The following is a 23,349-nucleotide window of genomic DNA, read 5'->3' as shown; positions in this document are numbered from 1 at the left end:
GAGCCATTCCCACCTGGCAGAGCTGCTCCCAAAGCATGGATGCACTGCTGGAGATGCAAAATGAGCTGGGAAGCAGCCAAATGGTTTGGAGGGCTCAGGGGCTGATCCCCACAAAATTCCAGCAGCAAATTCCCCGTGGAAGGGGTGAGCAAGGAGCCATCCCCATCCAGGGAACTGGGATTGGGGATGAATGGAGCTCACAGCTGGGAATAAGAGTTAAGGGAGGTTAAATCCCAGAAAAGAGCTTGGCCACATGGAGGAAGGACTCATCGTGCTGAGCATTATCACCATGGGATTTGCAGGACCAAAAATACCTGAAACCCAATCCAGGGACACCAATCCCAGTGTCCATGAGGTCGGGGGTGGCTGTCCCCTCCTGCTGCCCCTGTCCCTGAGCTGCAGCCAAGGCCATGAGAGGCTCTTGGGGCAGAGTCACCAGACCCAGAGGGACAGCAGGGCCACTGCAGCCAGCAAAACAACCCCTGGGAAAACCTCTGGAGAGAAACAGGTACTCCTGGAGTGAGATTTTCCTTCAGGAATGCTGCCAGGAGCTCCCACCACTGCAGCCCAGCTGGGGGGAATTTGGCAGGAGTGGTACAGAAGAAGATTGGAAAAAATGGACAAAATGGTTTCCAGTCCCTCCTTGCAGCATCCCAACACTCTCAGACTGCAATCCCACATGGAATCAGTGTGGAATCCACTCCAGGCTCTGCCCTGCTCCAGCTGCCAGCCCAGTTCCCTGGATGGGGATGGCTCCTTGCTCACCCCTTCCACGGGGAATTTGCTGCTGGAATTTTGTGGGGATCAGCCCCTGAGCCCCCCAAACCATTTGGCTGCTTCCCAGCTCATTTTGCATCTCCAGCAGTGCATCCATGCTTTGGGAGCAGCTCTGCCAGGTGGGAATGGCTCTGCACATCAAGGATCTCCACAGGGATGCAGGGAATGTCTGGAGAGCTGGGAAGGGAAAGGTTCTGGCAGTGGGAATTCCTAGTTCTGGCATTGGGAATTGCTGGGTTCTGGCAGTGGGAATTCCTTGGTTCTGGCACTGGGAATTCTCTGGTTCTGGCACTGGGAATTCCTTGATTCTGGCAATGGGAATTGCTGGGCTCTGGCAGTGGGAATTCCTTTATTCTGGCAGTGGGAATTCCTTGGTTCTGGCAGTGGGAATTCCTTGGTTCTGGCAATGGGAATTGCTGGGCTCTGGCAGTGGGAATTCCTTTATTCTGGCAGTGGGAATTCCTTGGTTCTGGCAGTGGGAATTCCTTGGTTCTGGCAGTGGGAATTCCTTGGTTCTGGCAATGGGAATTGCTGGGCTCTGGCAGTGGGAATTCCTTTATTCTGGCAGTGGGAATTCCTTGGTTCTGGCACTGGGAATTGCTGGGTTCTGCCCCGTGGCCGTGGGGCTGGAGGAGGCTGGAGCTGAGCTGTGCCACAGGAGCTGGTGGCTGAGGATGGCAGGACAGGCTGCAGGCTCGTCCACAGTGCCTGGCACTTTCCAGCATGCTGGAACGTGTCTCTCCACCAGCTGGAACTGGGAACATGGGGCCAGGGGGTAGCACAGAGCACCCCCACCCCATGGCTGTCCCTAGGATGGGGGCACAGGGATTTCCTCACACTCTCCAGAGCTTCCAGGGATGGCTGGCACCCCGAGTGTGACAATTCCCACACCCTGGTGGGACAATGCCCCTCTTGGACTTCTCCCCTCCAGGTGCTCGGGCACAAACCCTGAGTATGGGATGATTTTCCTTCAGCATCACAGACCCTTTCCCACCCCACAGGGACCCCCCCCAGCACACCCAGAGTCCCCTGCCCCCCTCCCACCCCTCAATCCAGGCACAGAAAGCCACGCTGTCCCAAAAAACTCAGGGATAAATAAAAAAACTGTGGGACCCAGGAAAACCTTCAGCCAGTTTTTTTACCTGCTGCTGCCCAGCACATGGCTCAGCTCTCTGGAGGAGGCTGCAGGTGTCAAGTTTAGGGCAAGAAGCTGGGAATAGGGAATCTCTCCCCCTTACCAGAGCTGCTGGAGGGAAGGAAGGGTCCTGCGCTGCGAGCCCGGCAGGAGCTCACGCAGTGTCTGCAGTCACAGGGCTCGGGTTTCTGAACCCGAGGGCAGCGTAAAAATAGAGGTGAGAAAAGAGAATCTGCTGAGCAATGGGACAGCAGGAGCGGGGAACCTGGAGCGGGGCAGCCCCTTCCCAGCGGGAGGGAGATGCTGGAAACCCCCGGGGGCCGCCCGTGGCTGGAATTAATCCCGCTGGGGCTCTATGTAAAGCGGGATCAGCTCGGCGCTGGCTCAAGCGACAATCCTGTTAAGGGCCGGGTGGCCACGACACAAGTGGCCAATTAGCCCGGGCTTGGGCTGTTGGCTGCCCGGGGCTCCCCCAGGTTTGAGCTGTCCCAGCGAGTCCCGCTCCTGGCGCAGGGCAGCCCTTAATGAGCTAATCAAGCCCTAATGAAGAACTGGAGCTTTCCGCAGGCAGGACCCCCCCGGGGCCGTGCTGGGGTGGCTGCGGGGGGCTCAGCCCACCCCGACCCCCCCGAAAGGACCGGCTCTGTGCTCCTGAGAAAGCCCAGAGCAGCCCGGGGAGGAAACATCAATCAGAGCTGGAACAATGCTCCATTGTGGGGCAGCGCCGGCACGGGCGGGATGGGGCTGCGGGATCCCGGCCCGGCTCCCAGCGGCGCCTTCAGCTGCCGATTGCCCCCCCTGCCCTCCCGGGACCCCCCAGGACCCCCCGGGACTGGCAACAGCCCTGGCTGCTGGGTCTCACCCTGCCGGCTCCTCGCCAGCCTTTTCTTCTGCTGCTGCGGGGCGGAAAGGGGAGCCCGAACCTGGGACAGCCTGGTGGCCGCCGGCCGGGTCTGACAGCCACGGTGTCACATCGGGGGGCAGAATTAAACCAATCAAGGCAGATTTGTTTCTCTAACAAGTGGCCGGAGGGAGGGTGGGTCATATTTAGAGCCACCATTCCTTTTTTTGTTTGTTATCTGCAGCGTCAGAACTGACCCCAAAAGTTTCAGTACCCCAAAACAAGACCTGTTGGATGCTGTGCCCACACCAAGAGCATCCAGGCGGGAATGACGCCGTGGGCTCACCCAGCAGTGACAGGAGAGCTGGAGCTGCTGGCCTGGGGGTTGAGCTCCTCTGTCACTGCCGGCGTTTATCCTGTGAAATATTAATGGCCCGTGATTCATCCCCAGCAAGCAGGAGGTGACAACCACGTGTGAGCATCGCTGTGCTTCTCCCTGAAGTCCCAACCCTCCACAGCTGCCATTAGAGCTGGTTTGGGGAATACTGGTGACATTTCTGACTGTCCTGGTGCTGGCATCTCATTAACCACGAGCCAGGAGCGAGCTCAGCCTGCCTGCCCTGGGCTCTGCGGTGCCACCAGCAGCTCTGTCCCCGGAGCTGGAGTCACCAGGGCTCCCAGTTACACACCAGTGTCACCCAGTTCCTCTCCAGACTGGTGGCAGCCCTCCAGCTTTACCAAGAGCCCCATGATTATCACACATCCAGGAGATGGTGACCCCACAGTGCACCCAGCGAGGGAGGCACAGAGGGCATCGAGTGGTGACTCTTCACCCCCCCAAATCCCAAATTCTCCTGCTGGGAGGATCCATCAGAGCAGCCCCTTCCCACAAAATCCCCCTGGATGGCTCCATCCCCGCTCCCCGCCCGGGCTGAGCGTGGTTTAATTGGTTCCAGCTCCTGCAGGCTTTGAGAGATGAAAAGCCCTCGACAGGAGAAGTGTGGAGCGTTCATGGTTTATTAATGGCGCGCCATCATTATTTTACCTTTCAAGTGCTCGGGCAATGGCGAGGAGGGAAGGAGGAGGGGGGGGGAACCGTGTGAACTTCCCGTGATTTTCTTCTCCATCTCCTGGGTGCCCCCAGCAGCCACCACCGCCGCTTTCCAGAGGGGCTGCTCGGCAGATTGATGGTGGCATCCCGGGAAAACAGCATGGGAGAGGCGAACAAACGGAGCAGCAGCTGCCGGGAGACTCCAGTACTCCATCACCGGGCTCAGCCCACCCCAGCCCCTCTGCTGAGCACAGCTGCCTGGAAATTTGTCTGAATGTGCCCAATTCCCACGTTTTCCATCCTGCAGCTCCCAGCTGAGTGTTTGCTGGGAGTTATAATCCCCCAAGGGCCGGGCTGGGAGCTGGCACAGCAGGAGGGAGGGAGGGAAAAAGGGATTTACTTGGCAGTGCTGGACCAGGCAGAGATGCTCCCAAGGCTCTGATGGACTCATCCAGATGGATAAAAAATCCCAGGATACGATGAGAGGACTCAGCACAGGGCAGGGCAACGTTTTTTTCAAACGTGTTTTGGTTTTTGTTTTTATTTTTTTGTTTGTTTTTTTTTATTTAATTGGCATAAATAATTCATACACTGTCACCTCACCAAACACTGCACGAGAAACCACGGGAACAAATGGCTATCCAGGTCTGCAGGTCCCAGAGATTTGCACCCAGCCAGACAGCAGAAATTAGAAATTACTTTCTTCAAGTGTAGAAAACGTTAGAAATGTTCCTGTACAAATTTACAGCGGGGAGAATCCATCATGCCTTTCTCAGAAATTCCTTTTTTTTTATTTTTCTGTCAGTGGTTTGTGGGGGTGATTTGTATCTTGATTTCTCACCAGCTTCTTTTTTGTTTTTAATTTTTTTTCCAGAGGTGTTTTTTGCAACGACAACAACAAAATATATATATATATATATATATTTATATATATATTTATAAAAAGAAAAAAAGAAGGTTGGGGAGGAAAAAGGAACTGAAAATCAGCTCATTCTGCAGAACTACCACAGAGAAAAACAAAGCAGGCCAGCGAGTTCAGTTGGAAACTGTACAGGATTGAGGTCTGTATATATCTATATACATACATATAGAGATATGTATATATATCCATATATACCTTATGTACAAGGCAATGGAAGGTGGGAATTTACAGGGACCTGAAAATAAAGGCAGAGCTCGCAGCTGACCAAGCTTCCCCCCAAAAGAATTTGCTGTTGGCAACAAAATTCAAATAAATTCCTAGAGATTCAAATAAATTAGTAGAAATTCCATTAAAATAAAATAATTTAAAATAAATAAAGGGTGAAGAAAGGAGGAAGGCTCGACCCAGGGCACTTGGGGGGCAGAGAGAGGCTCGTGGCAGCACTGGCACAGAGCCCTTCTCCTCACACAGCCAAAGAGGCCGAGTTCCAGGCACCAGCTCTTCCACAGAATCCTAAATTGGCACAGCCAGGGGTTGGGCTGGGTGTTGGGAGGGATTTTTCCTGGTGAGGACCTGGCACAGATTCCCAGAGCAGCTGTGGCTGCCCCTGGATCCCTGGCAGTGCCCAAGGTTGGACACTGGGCTTGGAGCAGTGGAAGTGGAAGGGTTTAAGGTCCAAGCCAAGCCATTCCATAATTCCATGCTCTAGGAAAGGCTGAGCAGCTCCTCTGCCTCCAAACATTCAAAATCTGCATCATCCCAGCTCCTGCCTGGATAAAAGTCATGGGGGGACAAACTCTGAGCTCGTCATTCCCAGAAATTGCCCGGTCAGGGCTCAGCAAGAATTTGGGAATTTGTGAGGAAAGGGAAAGAGAAGAAAAAGGCAGAGCAGGGAATGTCCTTCAGTCCCCACAGGGGTGTCCCCATCAGCACCAAAATGCTGGAAAAGCCTCTGGCAGCAGGAAATCGGGGAGCTCTGGAAGAGCCGGGCAGGGAGATGGGAGGAGCGCCCTGGGGCTGGGGGCGGCTCCTGCATCTCAAAAGCAGCGCCGAGCTAAGCCCAGGGCTGGAAATAGCCCTGGCTCTCTGCTAAACCGAGCCTCCGGATGGACCCTCTCCCTCCTTCGGAGCTCCCATTAGAGGCTATTGTGGAGAGCTTCTCCCGCAATCCCTCCCCACTGAGGCGCTGGGTATTTTTAAACTGGGCCAAAAAATGAAAAAAAAAATCCTTCACAAAGGCAGAGTAAAAAAAAGCCCCAAACAACAACAACAACAAAAATAAGATTTGTTGGTTTGGTGGGTGGTTTGTTGGTTTTTTTTTTTTTTTTTTTAATAATGAAGACGTTAAAAATAAGAAGGAATGATGGAAATAATGTGGATGCCTGAGCAAGTGGAATGGAAGGAGCTGCTCCTCGTTTGGGATAAATTCAGGACAGCTCTTTTTCCATCAATACCATTGTGCTGTGCCTGTGGCTGAGACACCAAGGCAAAGGGAGAGGGGAGCCAGAGGGTGGAGAGGAGGGAGAGGTTGGCTGTGGGAATATTTTGTTTCTTCCAGATGCCCAAAATTCAGTGGAGAAAGATGTGGCCAAGGGGGAATGAGATAGGACAAGGGGAAAGGCTTTAAATAGAATGAAGGCAGAGTTAAATGGGATATTAGGAAGGAATTGTTCCCTGTGAGGGTGGGGAGGGGCTGGGATGGAATTCCCAGAGCAGCTGTGGCTGCCCCTGGATCTCTGGCAGTGTCCAAGGCCAGGCTGGAGGGGGCTGGGAGCAGCTGGGACAGTGGGAGGGGTGGGATGGGATTTAAGGTCCCTTCCCACCCAACCCATTCCATGATTCTGGGGCTGAGGCTGCAGTCCTGGCTCCAAATGGGAACCAATCCAGCACCCATGAAGTTCCCTCAACTCCAGGCCAACAGAATCCACCAGGGGTCTGCCAGCAGCAGGGAGACCCGATGGGGGACACATCAGGGTGAGACTTTCCAGGCCAGGCGAGGACTTGGGGCACAGGGAGCAAACCCACAATGACCCCAAGGCAGGCCCATAAACCCACACAACATCCCAGCTCCAGCCCTGTGCAGCCCAGGTGATGGGCAACACCCCTGTGTTCCCTTTCCTCCTTCCAGAACCTTCCCTTCTCTCCTGCTCACCTGAGAAGTTCACACCTGCTCAGAACCCAGACCCACACAGCCAGGACATCATCGCTCCCTCTGGATGGGATTTGGGGTTTGGAGACACCCCCAGCACCCCAAACCTCAGGGAAAGGGGATTTTCTGCTTCCCCCAGAGCCCAGGAGCAGCACAGGTGAAGGCATTGGTGAAAGCTCAGAGAGACTCCGAGGTTTTAGTGCAACGTTCATGGCACATGTGTGTGCAGCAGGGAGAGCTGGGAGGGGAGCAGGGCCATGGCAGCGGGGCAGGGCCGTCAGTGCTGGGGCTGGGCTGGGCTGAAAGGCAGGGGAAATGTGGGATGAGACCTGGGAGGAGCCCTGACTCAGGGATCCCAAACTGTGCTGCTGGAGCAGGGAGTAATTTCTCCCACACTCAGCCTGCCCATCCCACTCAGCCTCAGTCCCAAAAGCCATCCTGCCCCACAGGAGTGCTGCACACCCCAAAAACATCAGCAGAAGACTCCTCTGGATCCTGCTGGGGGCTGGATCCACCCCTCCCTGCTCCTGCCCACCTTGGAATTCTCACACATGCACGTGTGAGGATTTTAATACCCTCACAATTAAAATCCCATCTCATCCCAGCTGCAATTAAGTTTCTAATCTTCATTTACTTATGCTAAAGCACTTCCCACAGCAGCAAGGAGGAGTTGCAGGAGCAGCCAGACAAACCAGGGCTGGTTCAGTTTGCAAAGCCTCGTCAGGCTCCAAATTAAAGCGAGCTGAGACTACAATTGAATTATCCAGGATGGTTCCTGTCAAGCAATTATGCTCCATGAGAGCCTGGGAATGCTATTTGCTCTCCTCTGACAGCTCATCCGAGGGGCTGGAGGGCCCATCCGAGCTGGGGGGAGAGGGAAATACCAGCACCAGGAATTCAGGTGGCAACAGCAGCTCCCAAAGAGGATTTTTTGGGAAACTCTGGGATTTGGCTGATGGGGGGGAATGGTGCCAGGCATGGCTGAGATGTGGCAGGAATGCTCTGTACAACCAGAGCCTGTCTGCATGCCCAGCTGAAGGAATGAGCCCAGGAAGGCCATGGGGGAGAGGATGGATCCCAATCCCAGCTGCCCTGTTGTCCCCAGCCCCAGAGCATCCCCAAACTGGGGGTTTTGACAGTGGGGAGCAAAGCCAGGAGCAGGGCAGTGACGGGGAGAGCAAGAGAGCAGGGCTGGCTGATGAGACACGGGAAAAGAGGATAAATTACCGGGAATGTGGGATGTGCCCCGCTGGGAGGGAGACCCGCGGGGGGACGCAGAAGTGGAGGGAGAGAAGCCACTTGTGAAAGGTCAGCGCTGCCCACAGGGGCTGCGGGGGCAGCGGGACAGATGCATTTCCCCCCGGGGGGCAGCTAATGGCAGTGGCGCTCCCTGGCCCCGCAGGATCCCCGAGGGGATAAACTCGTGAATCAGCGGCGTTCCCCCTTCTTTTTTTCAAGACAAAACCGCAAAGAAATAAATAAAGGGAATTAAATAAACCCACAGAGAACCGAGAACGAGCCCTCCCCAGCCGAGCGTCATCGTGAGCACTGGATGGGGATCAGAGGAGCCCTGGTGATGAGCTGGAGTCATTGTCCTGTGGGTCACCCCTGCTCGGGGGGGCTGGGGACTGTCCCCAGAGCCTGTCCCCATCCCACCGCAGCCGGGCGTTCCCGGGGCTGCTCCGCCTGCGCAGACAGGATTCCCGGGATGACGGAACGCTGCGGGGGAAGAGTCTCGTTCCCGGCCCGCCGTCTGTCCCGCTGCTCCTCCTTAGGGTGGGAAGCGGAGAGGAAGAGGAGACCCGCTGGGGGAGGAAGGCACCGTCCCTTAACTCCTCCCGTCACAGCCTGGAAGGGACACAACGAGCAGAGTCAGCACCGGGCGCCTCCTCCCGTGGAAACGGGCGGGTTTGCAGGGAAGATCTTGGGGAAAAAAACCTCCTGGAACAGCTTTACCACGGAGCTGCTCCCAAAAGCAGCGGCACCGGGGGAAGCCGTGAGCTCCTGCACCTCCCTGCCAGGCCTGCCTGGCTCCTGGAGCATCGTCCAGAGGGGAAAGAACTCCTTGGGTACCACTCCCATCCAGGATCCCGCGCTCTTGGATCCAGGGATGGCAGAGCCTGAGGGTGCCCCAGCCAGGATTCCTGGGCTCCGCGGGGAAGCCAGAACCTAACAGGAACAACCAGAGCTGCGTCCCTGTGGAAGGAATCAGCTCTGTGGAAAGCTGAGCTGGAACATCGTGATTAGCAAAAGACTGGGCCGGTAATTAACAGGGAGCTGCGGGGCAGCCCCAGCCCGGGGCGAGCAGAGCGTGGCTCAGTGATTGGGAAAATATTCCCAAAGCCAGCGGAGCAATCCCGCAGCTGCCTTGGGGCCCAGAATCCTTCAGCATTCCCTGCCCGGCTGCCGGAGCCGCCCTGGTGCCTGCTTGGAGCTGGCTTGGGAGTTAACTCCGCTCCTGATTAACATCTCCCGTTCCGGCTGTTTTGGGGGCCGCTGACCGCGGGCTTTGCGCTGCTCCCGGCAGCTCCCCGGGGACAGGGAGTGGCACAGGGGACATTCCAGTCACTCCTGGGGCCGCCCAGAAGGGAAGAAAGGCAGTTTGTTATCAGCAGCAGGAGAAATCGGCATCTCCAACTCTCTATAAGGACCGGTTCCTGAAGCTCCCAAATGTCCTCACTTGTCTCCCTGAGCTCACATCTCCTTCCCTCCATCCATTCCCATTTCCAGCCTCCGGGGATGCACGCTGGGAGGAGGAAAACTCCCCTCCGTGAATGCCACCCCCGCACAGGCGAGACTTTGATTCTATTTGTCACAATATGACAAATTCCAGGGAGGAAAATGAGTTTCTAAGTGATTGCTCTGCATTTTGCCTGCTGTTCCCAACAGGGCAGATCCTGAAATCCCAACTGGGGACCCAGTGATGCCGTTTCCTGGAGCAGAGGGATGTGACTAAGCCAAGCAAGGGAACAGAGCAGGATTTGGCCATGGGAGAAGAAGGGACCAGGCTGGAGGCTGCAGTGGCAGTCTGGGAAGGTCCCTGGGCAGGGCATTCCCCCATCCATTAAACCCAGGAACAGGGAGGATGGGCAGGGATCAGACTCACTCTGCTGACTTCCAGAAGTGCCCGGGGTGGGAAAGGCGACGGTTGCGCTTTGGCAGTTTCTCCAGCATGTCCATGAGCTTGGTGAAGGTGGGTCTCTCCTCCTGCTCGTAGGCCCAGCAGAACAGGAGGATGTCCTGGTGCCACAGGAGAGCACGTGAGCAAATCCAGCCAAGCCCTCTCCCAGCAGGAATTGAGCCAGTCCCTCTCCCAGCACAACCCTCACCCCAACGGCCACACCACAAGGATCCCATCTCCATCACTGGATCCTTGTGAAGGGCTGGGATGGGGGGATGTGTCCATCCCATATCCTTGTGAAGGGCTGGGATGGAGGGAATGTGCCCAGCCCACAAGGATCCCATTTGCATCCCCCACATCCTCACAAAAGGCTGGGATGAACAGGGGGCTTCCATCCCATGAGCCCATCTCCATCACTGGATCCTTGGGAAGGGTTGGGATGAAGGAGATGTGTCCATCCCATGAAGAGTCATCTCCATTCCCACACTGGGAAGGGTTGGGATGGAGGGGAATGTGTCCATCCCAGGAGAACTCATCCCCATCACTGGATTCTTGGGAAAAGCTTGGATGAATGGGGGGGTTGCCATCCCATGACAACCACATCCATGATCTCCATCCCCACATTGGGAGGGATTGGGATGGAGGGAATGTGTCCATCCCAGGAGGACTCATCTCCATCACTGGATTCTTGGGAAAGGCTGGGATGAAGTGGGGGGGGGGGGGTGTATCAATTCCATGAGCACCATATATCCATGATCTCCATCCCCACACTGGGAAGAGTTGGGATGGAGGGGACATGTCCATCCCATGAGCACCCATCTCCATCACTGGATCCTTGGGAAGGGTTGGGATGAAGGAGATGTGTCCATCCCATGAGGAGTCATCTCCCCACATTGGGAAGGATTGGGATGGAGGGAATGTGTCCATCTCAGGAGGACTCATCTCCATGACTGGATTATTGGGAAAGGCTGGGATGCGGTGAGGGGTGTCCATCCCACAAGCACCCATCTCCATCCCCACATCCTTGGGAAGGGCTGAAGCAAAGGGAACATTGGAGCTGAGCACAGCCGGCAGGACCAAGCCTGGCTGAATGAGATGGGCACATCCAGAGGGTTTTTCCAAGCCATGTCCCAGTCCATGCACACCCAGCCAGGCCCCCACATCACCTACCGAGATCTCCTTGCCCATCCCGATCTGGCTGAGGTTGGGTTTCATCCCTCTCCCCACCTGCCAGATGATTGCCTCTGCTGGCTGTGTCTTGAAGGGCCATTCCCGGGCGTGCAGCTCGTACCAGATGGTGCTGTGGGGAGACACTGGGGATCAGAGAGGAGCAGCCAGGAGGGGGGTCAGGATGGGCAGGTCACTGCACCCACATCCAGCATTTGTCCCTGTCCCAGAACCACCTCATCCCACGTGACACCAGAGGTGCTCAGCCCTCATTGCAGAGGGAGGAATGTGACCTGGAGCGAGCCCTGATTCCCACCAGGGGTGATCCCAGCCCATGGGAAGGAGGACAGAGTCTGTTAACGGAAAGGTTAGTGGTTCGTGCCCACCCAGGGACGCCAGATGTTTCAGTTCTTTCCCCATCCAATTTGTGGTTCCCAGGGTGCAACTTCAACATGGATGACATGAAGAAGAAGGAGGAAGAAGCCCACCACACCCAGGATCCTCCACTTGGCCACATGGCTCTTAATATAAACGATCCAAAAACCTACTTATACTACATTCTAATATTCTAATTTACACTCTACTTGTCATCATTTTCTGTGTCTCTTCCCTCAGCCTTGGCAAATTCTCCCAAGGAGCCAAATCCAGCCCCTGCGGCTCCTGGACAACACTCAGGGGTCTCAGAGGGGTCTGCCAGGGGGGTTTTTGCATCCCCAGAGGAGCCAGGGAAGTACCCTGTATCCCACAGATGGAGGCCCAGGCAGAGCCTTCAAGTGGGAATGTCCCACCTGGATGTGACAGGGCTGGCCATGGAGCAGCTGAAGATAGGATGGTAGGGAACCCTCTGCCACCACTCCAGCAGATTTCTGGGAAGGGATGAACCCAAGAATTCACCTTAATTCCAGCTTTTCTCTTTTTCTCCTCCAAAAAAGCTCTCCAAGCTCCAAAAATCCATGCCATAGACCCTCCCAGGTGTCCTCACCAGGTGATGGCCACGTGAAGCCCTGGCCATCTGGTCCTGCCCTCATTGCTAAGCCAGTCCCTCTTTGCTGTGAGGAATCCCAAATCCAAGGGAATATCCCAAAACAAGGGCATCACTGATGGAACTGGTGGGCACCCCTGTGGTTTTCCGCCCCCGCTACTGCCTGGAAGTTTTGCATCATCATTTTCTGGCACCTGGAGCTTGGATGAGCCTGGATTCCCACCATGCCAGCCCCACTGTCCAAGGCAAATTCCCTGGACTTGCTTTTGCCTCCCAGAGATGCCCTCGTGACCACTTAAAGCAGCAAAACCCAAGGTTAAAAAACCCAGGGTGGAAAAACCTGCCTGATAAACAGAAGATTCTTCCTGGTTAGGGAAGCTCCCCAATTTTGGGAATTGGAATTTTTCTGATTTTGCACAGTTTGGTTCGAAATCTCAATTAAAATATTGGATAAGGGGACAATTATGTGGGTGCAGAGGAATAGAGGGCTTGGAGAGGGACAGGCCCTGTGGGCACAGGACAAAATCCTCAGAAGGAGCATTCAAATGCCCTCAGATTGGATTTAACACATCCAATGCATTAATTCAGTTTCTCACTGGGATTTTTGTGATCTTTAAAAGATCTTTTCCTCTTGCTGATCCCTGATCCCCAAATCCCTAGAGGGAAGTGACCCCTCCAGATCCTCCCTGAGCCTTCTGGGCTTGATGGAGGGCAGCAGAAACAAGAAAGATGGCAAATGTGGAGAAACCTTTTCATCTTTTCAGGAAACTCACGCTTTCCATAAGGTCAGAGCTCATACTTGAGGAAAAAAAGGGGAAAATTACGTCTCCCCACCCACTCTCACTTAGTAGGATATGATCCTTTAATTACCTCTTTATTTCTGTGCTGAAGCTGTACCCCAGGGAGGGAAAAAAAAAAAAAAAAAAAAAGAGCCAGACCCTTCCAGCTGTAATTACTGTGGGTTTGATGGGAATATTGCCTTGGATAACGGGCCCACGCTCCCTAATCCCACAGCCTTCAAGGTATCCATGAGAAAATTAATCCTCTGGGTAAAATCTGTGTCCGCCCCGGGAAGGTTTAGAGAGGTGGAATTGGGCTCGTGCCCTCAGGGAGCTTTGTGGGCAGAAAAAGGGCAGGAGGAATGAACTGGTTTGCTGAGCAAAAGTTATGAATTCTCATTTTCTTGGCTCTTGGCAATTCCTCATAGAGCTGGTACCAGCATCAGCCCCCTGTATAGGGCTGGAGGGGGGAACTGGGGTGTCCAGGGGCTCCAAAGCTGTGTCCCGATCCTCTGGCATCCCCATCTATCATCCAAGCACCTTCTCATCAGCTCCCACCCCAGGAAGGTGCAGGGGAGAGATGATGCCAGGCTCGCATTCCCAGGATATTCTGGATCCCATTGCCTGGAGCCACCCTGATCTATGGCCAAAATAGGAAGATTTGATAATTTAGAGAGAATTGAGGTGTCCAGGGGCTCCCAGAGCTGTGTCCCCAGCCTTTGATATCTCTATCCATCATCCAAGCACCTTCTCACTGGTACCTGCCCCAGGAGGGTGCAGGAGAGAGATGATGTCAGGTTGGATACTCCAGATCCCATTGTCCAGTACCACTCTGGTCCAGAAGAGGAGGATTTGTTAATTTGGGGAGAATTGGGCTGTCCAGGGACTCCCAGACCTGTGTTCCCACCCCAACCCCATCATCCCCAGGCTGGCATCCTTTGGATCCCATTACCCAGGCTGGTCATTTAGAGATGGTTTCACTCAAAATTTCTCACAGCAGGTTCTCCCAACGCAGCGATGGGAATTCCATCTGCCAGCACCCCCCTGGATTTGGGGCAAGCCAACAGCATCCCCATCCTCCTCCTGTGCCCAGAGCAGCTCCCACCTGACCCCAGCACGCCAGCTCCCTGCTTCCAGTGCCCCAGGACTCACCCCAGTGCAAAGACATCCGAGTGCTTGGAGAAGGGCAGCTTGTCCTCCTCGGTGTCCGGGGAGAGCTGGCGGATGATCTCGGGAGCCAGGTGGCACAGCCAGCCATTCTGGATCCGCAGCTTGTTCTCCCTCCTGCAGACAAGGAGCCCTGGGTGCCCCTGGGACAGCACCCCACATCCCCAGAGCAGCCCCCAGCTTCCCACACTCTTCCCAAGCTTGGTTTTCTCCACATCATCCTTGCAAAGTCAGGTTTTATCCCTGCTCTAGGAAGGTTGTGCCTGCCATGCAACAGGACACAGCTGGAGCACAGGATGGTGGATCCTGCCAGAACATGGAGCTGGAGCTGTGGGTGTTACTGGGGGACAGTATCCCCACGTTCCCAGAGAGCAGCTCCCAGCTTCCCACCCTCTTCACAAGGCTTTTAAGCCTGGTTTCTCCCACGTCATCCTTGCAAAGTCAGGATTTAACCCTGCCAGATAGCAGGACAAAATTGGGGCACAGGATGGTGCTTTAGGGGAACTTCAGCTCATCCAGGCTGGTGATGGGGATTTGGGATCTGCTGGGGCTCCTGCTCTGCCCTTTGCACCAAAACCCCTTATCCCTTATCCAGGGATAAAGTGGGGATAAATTCCCCCAGCAGCCCCACTGTGGCTGCAGCAGCAAGTTGGATTGGGGATCACAAAATGCTCCTTCCCAGCAAACCCTAAAGGAACAGCCTGGGAATTGGTGTTTTCAGGTGTTTGGCCCCAAAACAGCCCCTTCAAGTTCCAGCCTCCACTGGCATCTCTCATGGGAGCAGCCTGGCTTTATAACAACCTCATTTCTCCTCATCTCTCCTTCCTCCACATCTCCAGGTTCCCCAGCATGGGATAAACGTGTTGGAATCCTTTGGCCAATGGCTGAGGATGACATTGGTGATTTCTCCATCCTCTACATCCTCCAGCAGGCACCTGGGATACACTGCTGGCTTCAAAAATCCCTGGGTTAACCTGAAGCAACTTCATCATGTGTCTGAGCCCAAGTTCAGCATCAGGAGGGAATAAAACCATCCCACATCACACTGGGCTGGAGAAGGAAGAGCCCGCTGGCTCCTGCCAGGAATTTCTCCCTGTTTGTGCTTGGAATTCTCCCAAAAATGGGGATGAGCAGTGCTAAGGGATGGCTGTGGGGTCATCTGTCCTCTTGAATGCCAGCCTGGGGCAAAAACCCCATGGGACCATCCAGGGATGGGGTCCCACCTCAAAACTGACTAATCATCCCAAAGTGGCACAATCTAGATTCCACCATCTGCAAAGCCCTCCCCATTCCCATTCCCAGTCTGGCAGTGATCAGGGAACCCCTTCCCCAGGGAAGGGCACTGCCACTCCCAGGAGTGTCTGATGAAGGCTCCCTGTCCCCTCTGGGTGTCAATGGCTCCAACACTCCGCTGTTGAGTCTCCACCGCAATCAGCGGCTCCGGCGCAGCTCAGACCATCAGTAGCAGCAGGAAAAGCACTTGGGCACAGAGGGGAGGCTTTCAACTGCCCAGCCACCTCCCTCCACCCTCCAGCTCTTAATTACAAGCCAGCATTAAGCACCTGGGCAATTTAAAAGGCTTGGGCTCGCTGGTCCTCCCCTGTCCCTCCCAGGATGCAGCAGGCCATGCTTGGATCTGCTCCAGCACATTCAGCAAAGCTGGGTTTGCTCCTGGGGCTTTTGTTTCTGCTCCTTGAAGTGCCTCAGGGCTGTGACATTCCACAGGCAGCCTCAGGATGCTCCAGGGACTGAACTGGGAAACAGCTCGTCCCTGGCAAAGCCTCTGTGGGTTAGGAGCTCCCAGCAATGATCCCAGAGTGGGTCCCTGTGTTGGGGACCAGTGGAGCAGCGCCCCTGATCTCTTGGCACATATTATCTGCTAATGGGCCATCTTTAAACCAGCTGGGCAATCATCTTTATCTTCCCACAGCCCATCCTCCCTCCAGGAGATATCTCCTGTTCATGGCCAGTGAGTCCCAGTGCACGACTGATAAAATTCCATCATCCCACTGGGAGATGCTCCAGCCAGGGCAGGAGCCAAGCCTTTCCTACCCAGAGAAAAACTGAGATTTGGAACATCAGAGCAGCCTTTCCCACTGGATTCCAGAGGAAAACCAGACCCTTCCACATCATCCCTGCACCTTCAGAGGAAAACTGCACCTTGTCCAGGAGCACTGCTCCAGGTGAACCACATCTGCCCCTGCAGGAGGATGCAGCCACCATTGAATGGGACTGTGCCACCACCCTGACTGACTGACGGGTGTCAGCTTGGATTCTGACTCTAGGAGTGATTTGGGATTGTTCTTTGTAATACTGCATTTCTATTTTAATTTTCCTAGTAAAGAACTGTTATTCCTAATTCCCATATCTTTCCCTGAGAGCACCTTAATTTCAGAATTATAATAATTTGGAGGGAGGGGGTATACATTCTCCATTTCAAAGAGAAGATTCTGCCTTTTATTGGCAGACACCTGTCCTTCAAACCAGGAATGTCCCTTACAGCAACTGGAGGGTTTATGACCAAAGTTTACCTAACTTCACAACCACACCCAGCTGAGCATCTTCCAAGCCACCCACAGGGCAAAAGAAGGAGCAGAAGAGTTCCTCAGACTCCTCAAGACCCATCTCATGCTCCTTCTAATTCCAGAACAGCCCCACCGAGCCCAAGAACATTTTAAAAAAGAAGGAATCAATCTTATTTCAGCAGGATGAGACCCCAAGTCACCAGGTCTCTGCAGGAAGTGTTTTAACCCCAGAGAAACCAGCTGAAGAGATGTCACCATCCGTAAGCTGACCTCCAAAAACTTGCTTCCTTCCCAATAGATGTTTTTCTAAGCCTCTAAGGACCCAAAATTGAGGTTTATCTCCTGTTTTCATCTGAGAGACACCAAAACCAGCAAAAACCCATCCTGAAGAGGGGAGATCAGTGCTGCAGACACTTCCTGTTCCAAAATCCATTGTGGTCATGGATCTCTGCTCTTCTCTCAGCTCTCCTCCAGCAGAAAACATCTGCCACCAGCAGCCCAGGGCACACATTTTCTGATTTTCTCCATTTTTTCAGCAAAACCCTGCTCATTTCTATCCAGTCTTGCTTTCCTGGACACCCTTCCTCTCCTGAGTCATCTCCTGGATTCTAACCCCACAGAACAAATCTCAATCTTGGGCAGAGGTGGCCACACATCAGCCACCTCATCAAAAACCCCCTCCCCCCCATTTCTAATTCCATCTCTGGAACATCCCTGACCTTCCCAGCAAAGATTCCTGGCAAAACTTGGCCAGTTTAGCCCAAATCCTCATTCCCTGGTGGAATGAGCTGTCCCTTCCTCCTGGCAGGCCCTGAATCCCAAACCCCCACCCAGCTCCAGAATCAGAGGCAAACCCCACTTTGCCACAGTGGGACATCCTGATTTCCTGGCCTTCCAAAGATTTTTGGTCAAGTTTGTGCTAAAATCCATTGATATTTCTCCAGGCAGAGTGGAAAATCTGGGAGTGCACAGTGAGGGATGGAGAGAGACAGTCACTGCCATTTTCTCCAATCCTGTGAGCTCATCACTGGGAAATTGGGGGAAAATCTCTTATTTCCAAAATGATTTTTATCTCCTGAGCATCTTTGCCATGGAGATGGAAGGACCAGGAGAAAACTGACCAAGCTTGGGCTGTGCTGCTCCCAACACAAAAGGTTTAGTGGGAAATCCAACACAAAGGATTTAGTGGGAAATGTGGGGAAAGTCAGCAACATTCTTATTTTCACTTGCAAAAAAAAAAGGAAGATATTATTTCTGTTCTTCCTTCCCCACTTCTGTTTCCTTTCCCCTCCAGCTTTGCTTTTCCCCCTTTCCACAGCTGGTGGAACTTTCTGCCTTGCCATTCCTATGGCTGGAAAACCTCCCAGAGCAGGGAGAAAAGAAATTTAATAAGGAACATTTACCAAAACCTTCAGATTTAAGCCCTCAGAGACCTCAAAATGTCACAATGTTGTGAAAGTCCCAAGCTTGGCTCTCATTTTCCATGTCTTGCTCCATGCCCAGCACAGACACCATGGCCAGATGTCTGTAATTCCCAAAATGTCAGCAGAGTAGGGACAGCACGGGGATGGCATCATTCAATCCAGGCAGGAGGTGAAGCAGATGACAGGGAATTATAACAATGGAAAGAGAAAATGAAGGAATGAACCAGCCCTGCTGCCACAGGAGCATCTCCTGGGTGGTTACAGGGTGGTTTGGCCATGGGAATGATGCATCCCATGGCAAGAGGTTGGCCCAAGAGGCAGAGTTTGCCTCTCTGAACCAAAATTCCACAGGCTCACACATGGACCAAAACCAACTCCCTTCCAACAGAGCAGCCCCACAACACTCAAAGGCCTCTTGAACTCCAGTCTGCCAAGGCTGGGGACACAAAATGGCACTTGGAGAGGGATTTTTGGGATATTTCCCCCCATGTTTCCAGCTTCAGGGCATGGGGAACAACTCCAGTATGTCCTACCTGCCTGCTTGGAGAACTCCAGAGATGCTGAAGAGTCCGAAGTCGGTGATCACCACCTTCCCATTGTCATAGAAAACATTCTTGGACTTGAGGTCCTTGTGGAGAATACCCTTGGCATGCAGGTAGCCCATTCCCTGGGATGGAACAGAGAGAGGAAAACACCCCCAAGTTACAAAAAGGGATAACATCCATGGAGTGGTGGTATTGTGTGCTGGGCTGATGTGGCCAGACAGGTATATTCTGTCCCCATCTGTTAAAACCAGGTGGGGCAGTGACCCTGATCTCCTGACACACACTATCTGTTAATGGGCCATTTTTAACCAGCTGGGGCAATCATCTTTATCTTTCCACAGCCCATCCTCCCTCCAGGAGATATCTCTTGTTAATGGGTCATTAAGTTCTACTGTATGACTGATAAAATTCCATCATCCCACTGGGAGATGCTCCAGCCAGGGCAGGAGCCAAGCCTCTCCTACCCAGAGAAAAACTGAGATTTTGGACAGCAAGGAACCTTCTTTCCACTGGATTCCAGAGGAAAACCAGATCATTCCACATCATTCCTGGACCTTCAGAGGAAAACTGCACCTTGTCCAGGAGCACTGCTCCAGCTGAACCACATCTGCCACTGCAGGAGGATGCAGCCACCATTGAATGGGACTGTGCCACCACCCTGACTGACTGACGGGTGTCAGCTTGGATTCTGACTCTGGCAGGGTTTGGGATTGTTCTTTGTAACACTGTATTTCTATTTTAATTTTCCTAGTAAAGAACTGTTATTCCTAATTCCCATATCTTTGCCTGAGAGCCCCTTAATTTCAGAATTATAATAATTTGGAGGGAGAGGGTTTACATTCTCCATTTCAAAAAGAAGCTTCTGCCTTTATTGGCAGACACCTGTCCTTCAAACCAGGACACACTGCCTTTGTTTGCTGGGAGCATCCACGAGCCACCACAGCCCATCCAAGCTGCACCACATCCCCAAAGGTCCCTGCAGGAAGGGAAAGCCTCTGGAGGGGTCCCCTGGTTTGGGATGGACTCTGGGAGGGAGATGGGATTGCGGTGTGGGTGTCCCAGCTGCCACAGCCCCCCACTCATCTTCCTGATTAATTGATTCTGCAGGGAAAATTAGCGCCAAACCCGCCCGGCAGCCGCTTCCCGGGAATGCTCCGCTGGGAAATGGATGGTGATGATGTTTCCTCCTCCGTGTTTTTGGGGGCTGGGAGAGCAGGGTAATAAGTCACCGCTCCCCACAGCCCTGGCGGAGCCATCGGCGCTTCCGACGGCCCCATCCGCGCCTCGCAGGAGTCCTGCCTTAATTCCTTTCCCCCAGGAAAAACTGCTCGGCAGTTAATTAAAATTAGCGCTAATGAGGCACAAAAAGGCCATGGGTGGGAAATCCAAACTCTCCTGTTTAGCGTCGGCAAATCAAGCAGACTGCCGGCAGCTCCGGATGTTCAGCTCCGTGGGATAATTCTGGGAATGGGGAGGGGGATAAAGCACATTTATCCCAACTTCAGCAGGGGTTTTGATGCTGTCCCACTTTTCACTCTCCTAAGCAGACTCAGGGAAAACTTGATCTGCAGGGTGCTGCTGAAGGATCAATGCCCAACAGGCCGGCAAACTGTTGCTTAAGAGGGAATATTGGTTGTCTGTCACTGGAAAAGGGGGATTTATTAACTGGGATTCCACGGGGATCCATCCATCCTGATCATCATCTCATCTTTTCATCTATCATCATTAACCACGCAGGCTGTGCGAGAAGAATTTATTTTTAAGCTGGCGGCTGATGTGGAGCCAGAAGACCTAATCCAAATTCCACCATCTGGAAAAAAGTGGGGAAACAAACGGAAAAACACCCCAACCCAGCAAGATATGGGGGTTTCACTGCACCCTGCAGAGAGCAAATCCTAAATAGTTTCTGCCAAAGGATGCTGGAGGAAGGCAAGGATTTGGGGCTGGATGCCAGGACCATTCCAGGCACGGGCATTAATTAGGGGTCTCCAGTTCCCAGCACATGAAATAATGATGAGGTTTAAAAATCAGCTTTCAAATGTCACTGTCACCTCCAGAAAGTGCCAAGGTGGAGCAAGGAACAACATTCCAATGTTTCTCTGGCCAGGTGCAGCACAGGGCCCCGAGCATCCATGGATGAGCCCCAGTGCCACGGGAATGCTCTGCAGCCCCTTCCCATCATTTGAGGGTGGCAGGATCCCAGGATGGCATCAGGACCTTGCTCCTGCCTGCTCCCACATCCAGAGGGAAGTTCATCTCCATGGAATCATCCAACACAGCCCAGCCTTTGTGAAGGAATTTCTTTGGGCACACCCAAATCCCTCACCTCGATCCCTGCTGCGAATTCCAGCCCTGCCCAGCCCTGGGATGATCCGTGAGGAAACACTCTGGGCCAAGCCATGCCTTCATCTGCTCAGCCCTGTGAAAAGGCAGCTCCCTCTGCCAGGATAAATCATCCTTCCCCTCCCGAGGGTCACCTTGCACCCACTGAACAAAGGAGCTCAGCAGCTCCCCCAGCACATTCCAGGGCTCAAAGGATAAAATCAAACTGCACAGCAAATCCAAAGCCTCTGGACAATGCAGCTCTGAGCCCACCCAAACCAAGGTGTTGGGATTTTCCTTCTCTTCCCAACACCTGCCACTTCCACATCCACCACAACATCATCTGGGGATTGGTGGGGTAAGATGGGAAGCCTGGGATGCTGCTGCTCAGCAGGAATGGGCCACAGGGTTGTGTCATGGCATTGTGGCAGGGCTGGAGCTCTCCAGGAATTCCCTTTGCTGCTGGGGGAGAGCTTTGGGAGCTCTGCTAATTCCTCCAGGGATCTGGGGCAGGTACAAAGTCCCTCTGCCTCTCAACACCACTGAGTTGGAGGTTTCCAACTTGTTCCTAACAGGCACCAGCTGCAGAAAATCCTCTCAGGCTCATCCTGGAAAGCCACACAGAGCAATGAACCCACGCAGGGAAAGGGGCTGAACAGAGCCATCCTTCCTGCTGGGAACATCTGGAAAGCAAAAGCCCTGAGCACAAAAATGAGGGGAAATACAAGGCTAAACTGTGATGCTTCAAGTGTTTGCTCAGCGGGAAAAATCCATGTCTAGAAGGTGGAAAACACGAATCAGAAGCAGGAATTGAGAAGGGAGAGGTTTTGGGTTGCCTCAGGCACCTCCAGCTCAGGCCATGGCTCCAAGGTAGCAAAAGGTTCAGGCTGTGCTCATCTTTCAGCTCCTGACTGAGTCCAATCAGGAGAATTGAAGGAATTTAAACTTAAAACCAGGTGCAAATAAACACAAAATAAGGAATTTAATAACACACAGCCTAAGTATCATGCAGGAAATATTGCAGAACATATTCTGCTTTTAATATTCTGCTGAGTTTGACTGTTTAAGGGGGGCTGAGATCTGCCAGAAAATCTGATTTCTGTTGTTTTCCCACAGTTAAATGTGGGATCAGCTCAAGGTTTGGGCTCTGGGGTGGAAGTGTTGGCTGACCTTGAGCAGGACATGGGGGCAGCTCCCACAGCACAGCATGTGCCAAATATTTTTGGTGATAAATATGTTTGGAATCACAGCACAACCCTGTTCTGGCTGACAGGTCAACACCTCAGTGCTGCTGCTGGCATTCCATGGGGAGCTGTGAGGGCTCAGGACCAGCCACTCCACCCTGCCACAGGTGGATCCTCCCCAGGATTGTCTGAAGGATCCCTTCCGGAGTGTGGAAGATGTGACTTGAAGTCATCCCTGGGAAATTCAAAGCATTTTTAGCTCTGGAAAATGTATGTGAGCTCAGCCTTGTGACCCCACAGAATGGATTTCTCCAAGAGCCTCATCCCTGGGAATGTTTTATGGGAATCCTGAGAAAGTTGGAAATGTCCAAGACCAGGTTGAATGGGGCTTGGACCAACCTGGGATAGTGGGAGGTGTCCCTGCCCTTGGCAAGGGGAGGAATGGGATGAGCTTTAAGGTCCCTTCCAACCCAAACCATTCTTGTATTCCATGTTTATTACAGCTTTTTCCAAGAGGAGAGGAATATCCCACCAGGAACTCCTTCACAGCAGCAATACTGGATTTAAACACCTGAAATTCCAGCAGGAGAGAGGAACAGTGGCCAGAAAGATGCCCAAGCATGGGGAACCCATGGAAGCTTTGGTGCCATCTCAATTCAGCCACATGAGAGAGGTCAAAGAGACCTGGATTTTAAAACCAAGGAGTTCCATCCTGCCCAGAATCCTTGGATTTTAAAATCAAGGAGTTCCATCCTGCCCAGAATCCTTGGATTTTAAAACCAAGGATTTCCATCCTGCCCAGAATCCTTGGATTTTAAAACCAAGGATTTCCATCCTGCCCAGAATCCTTGGCTGCTCCTCTCCCACTCCCCAGAATGACTGGGCTGGGCTCTTGGCTGGTTTTTTTGCTGGATCCAGACCACACCAGAGCATACCTTCACAATTTCTTGTGCTATCTGCCTCGTCTTGTTGACATCCAGGACGATTTTGGCATCCCTCACCACGGAGTAGAGAGTCCGTCCTTTACACAGGCTGGAAGAAGAGGAGAAAGGAAAGAGAAGTTACAAACCCTGCTGGAGAAACAGCCCCAAATGATAAAGCAGGGAACTGTATGAGTGTAAATCATCCGAGGATTTTGGCCAGATTTTGGCCTCTTGGCTGGAGGCAGGTTGGAGATTCTGCAGGGAACTGGGGCTCTCCCAGTTTGGCACTGGGAGCTCTCTCTGCTCCTTATGTGTCCTGGTGGCAGCACTGTGGT

General features: G+C 53.3%; 1 protein-coding gene across 3 annotated transcripts in view; it reads right to left on the bottom strand.

Annotated features, from left to right (window-relative positions):
• Positions 1-8,597: 8,597 nt before the first annotated feature.
• The window catches only part of KSR2 (kinase suppressor of ras 2), a gene marked incomplete at both ends in the record, with an annotated part of 78,667 nt that continues 63,915 nt past the window's right edge, over positions 8,598-23,349 (bottom strand). For 2 of the 3 annotated variants that reach the window (XM_079322780.1, XM_079322782.1), the window contains 5 exons: positions 9,978-10,115; positions 11,167-11,296; positions 14,077-14,208; positions 18,574-18,707; positions 23,027-23,123. In XM_079322780.1, coding sequence (XP_079178906.1) covers positions 9,978-10,115; positions 11,167-11,296; positions 14,077-14,208; positions 18,574-18,707; positions 23,027-23,123 — 631 coding nt within the window. Of the gene's footprint in view, positions 8,724-9,977; positions 10,116-11,166; positions 11,297-14,076; positions 14,209-18,573; positions 18,708-23,026; positions 23,124-23,349 lie in introns of those variants that run through there. The other variant, XM_079322781.1, reaches the window with a different exon arrangement.

Source organism: Erithacus rubecula (assembly GCF_903797595.1).
Source record: "Erithacus rubecula genome assembly, chromosome: 19".
Classification (NCBI taxonomy): Eukaryota; Metazoa; Chordata; class Aves; order Passeriformes; family Muscicapidae; genus Erithacus; species Erithacus rubecula.
The sequence above is the reverse complement of the archived record's forward strand: the minus strand, read 5'-3'. Positions and strand labels throughout refer to the sequence as shown.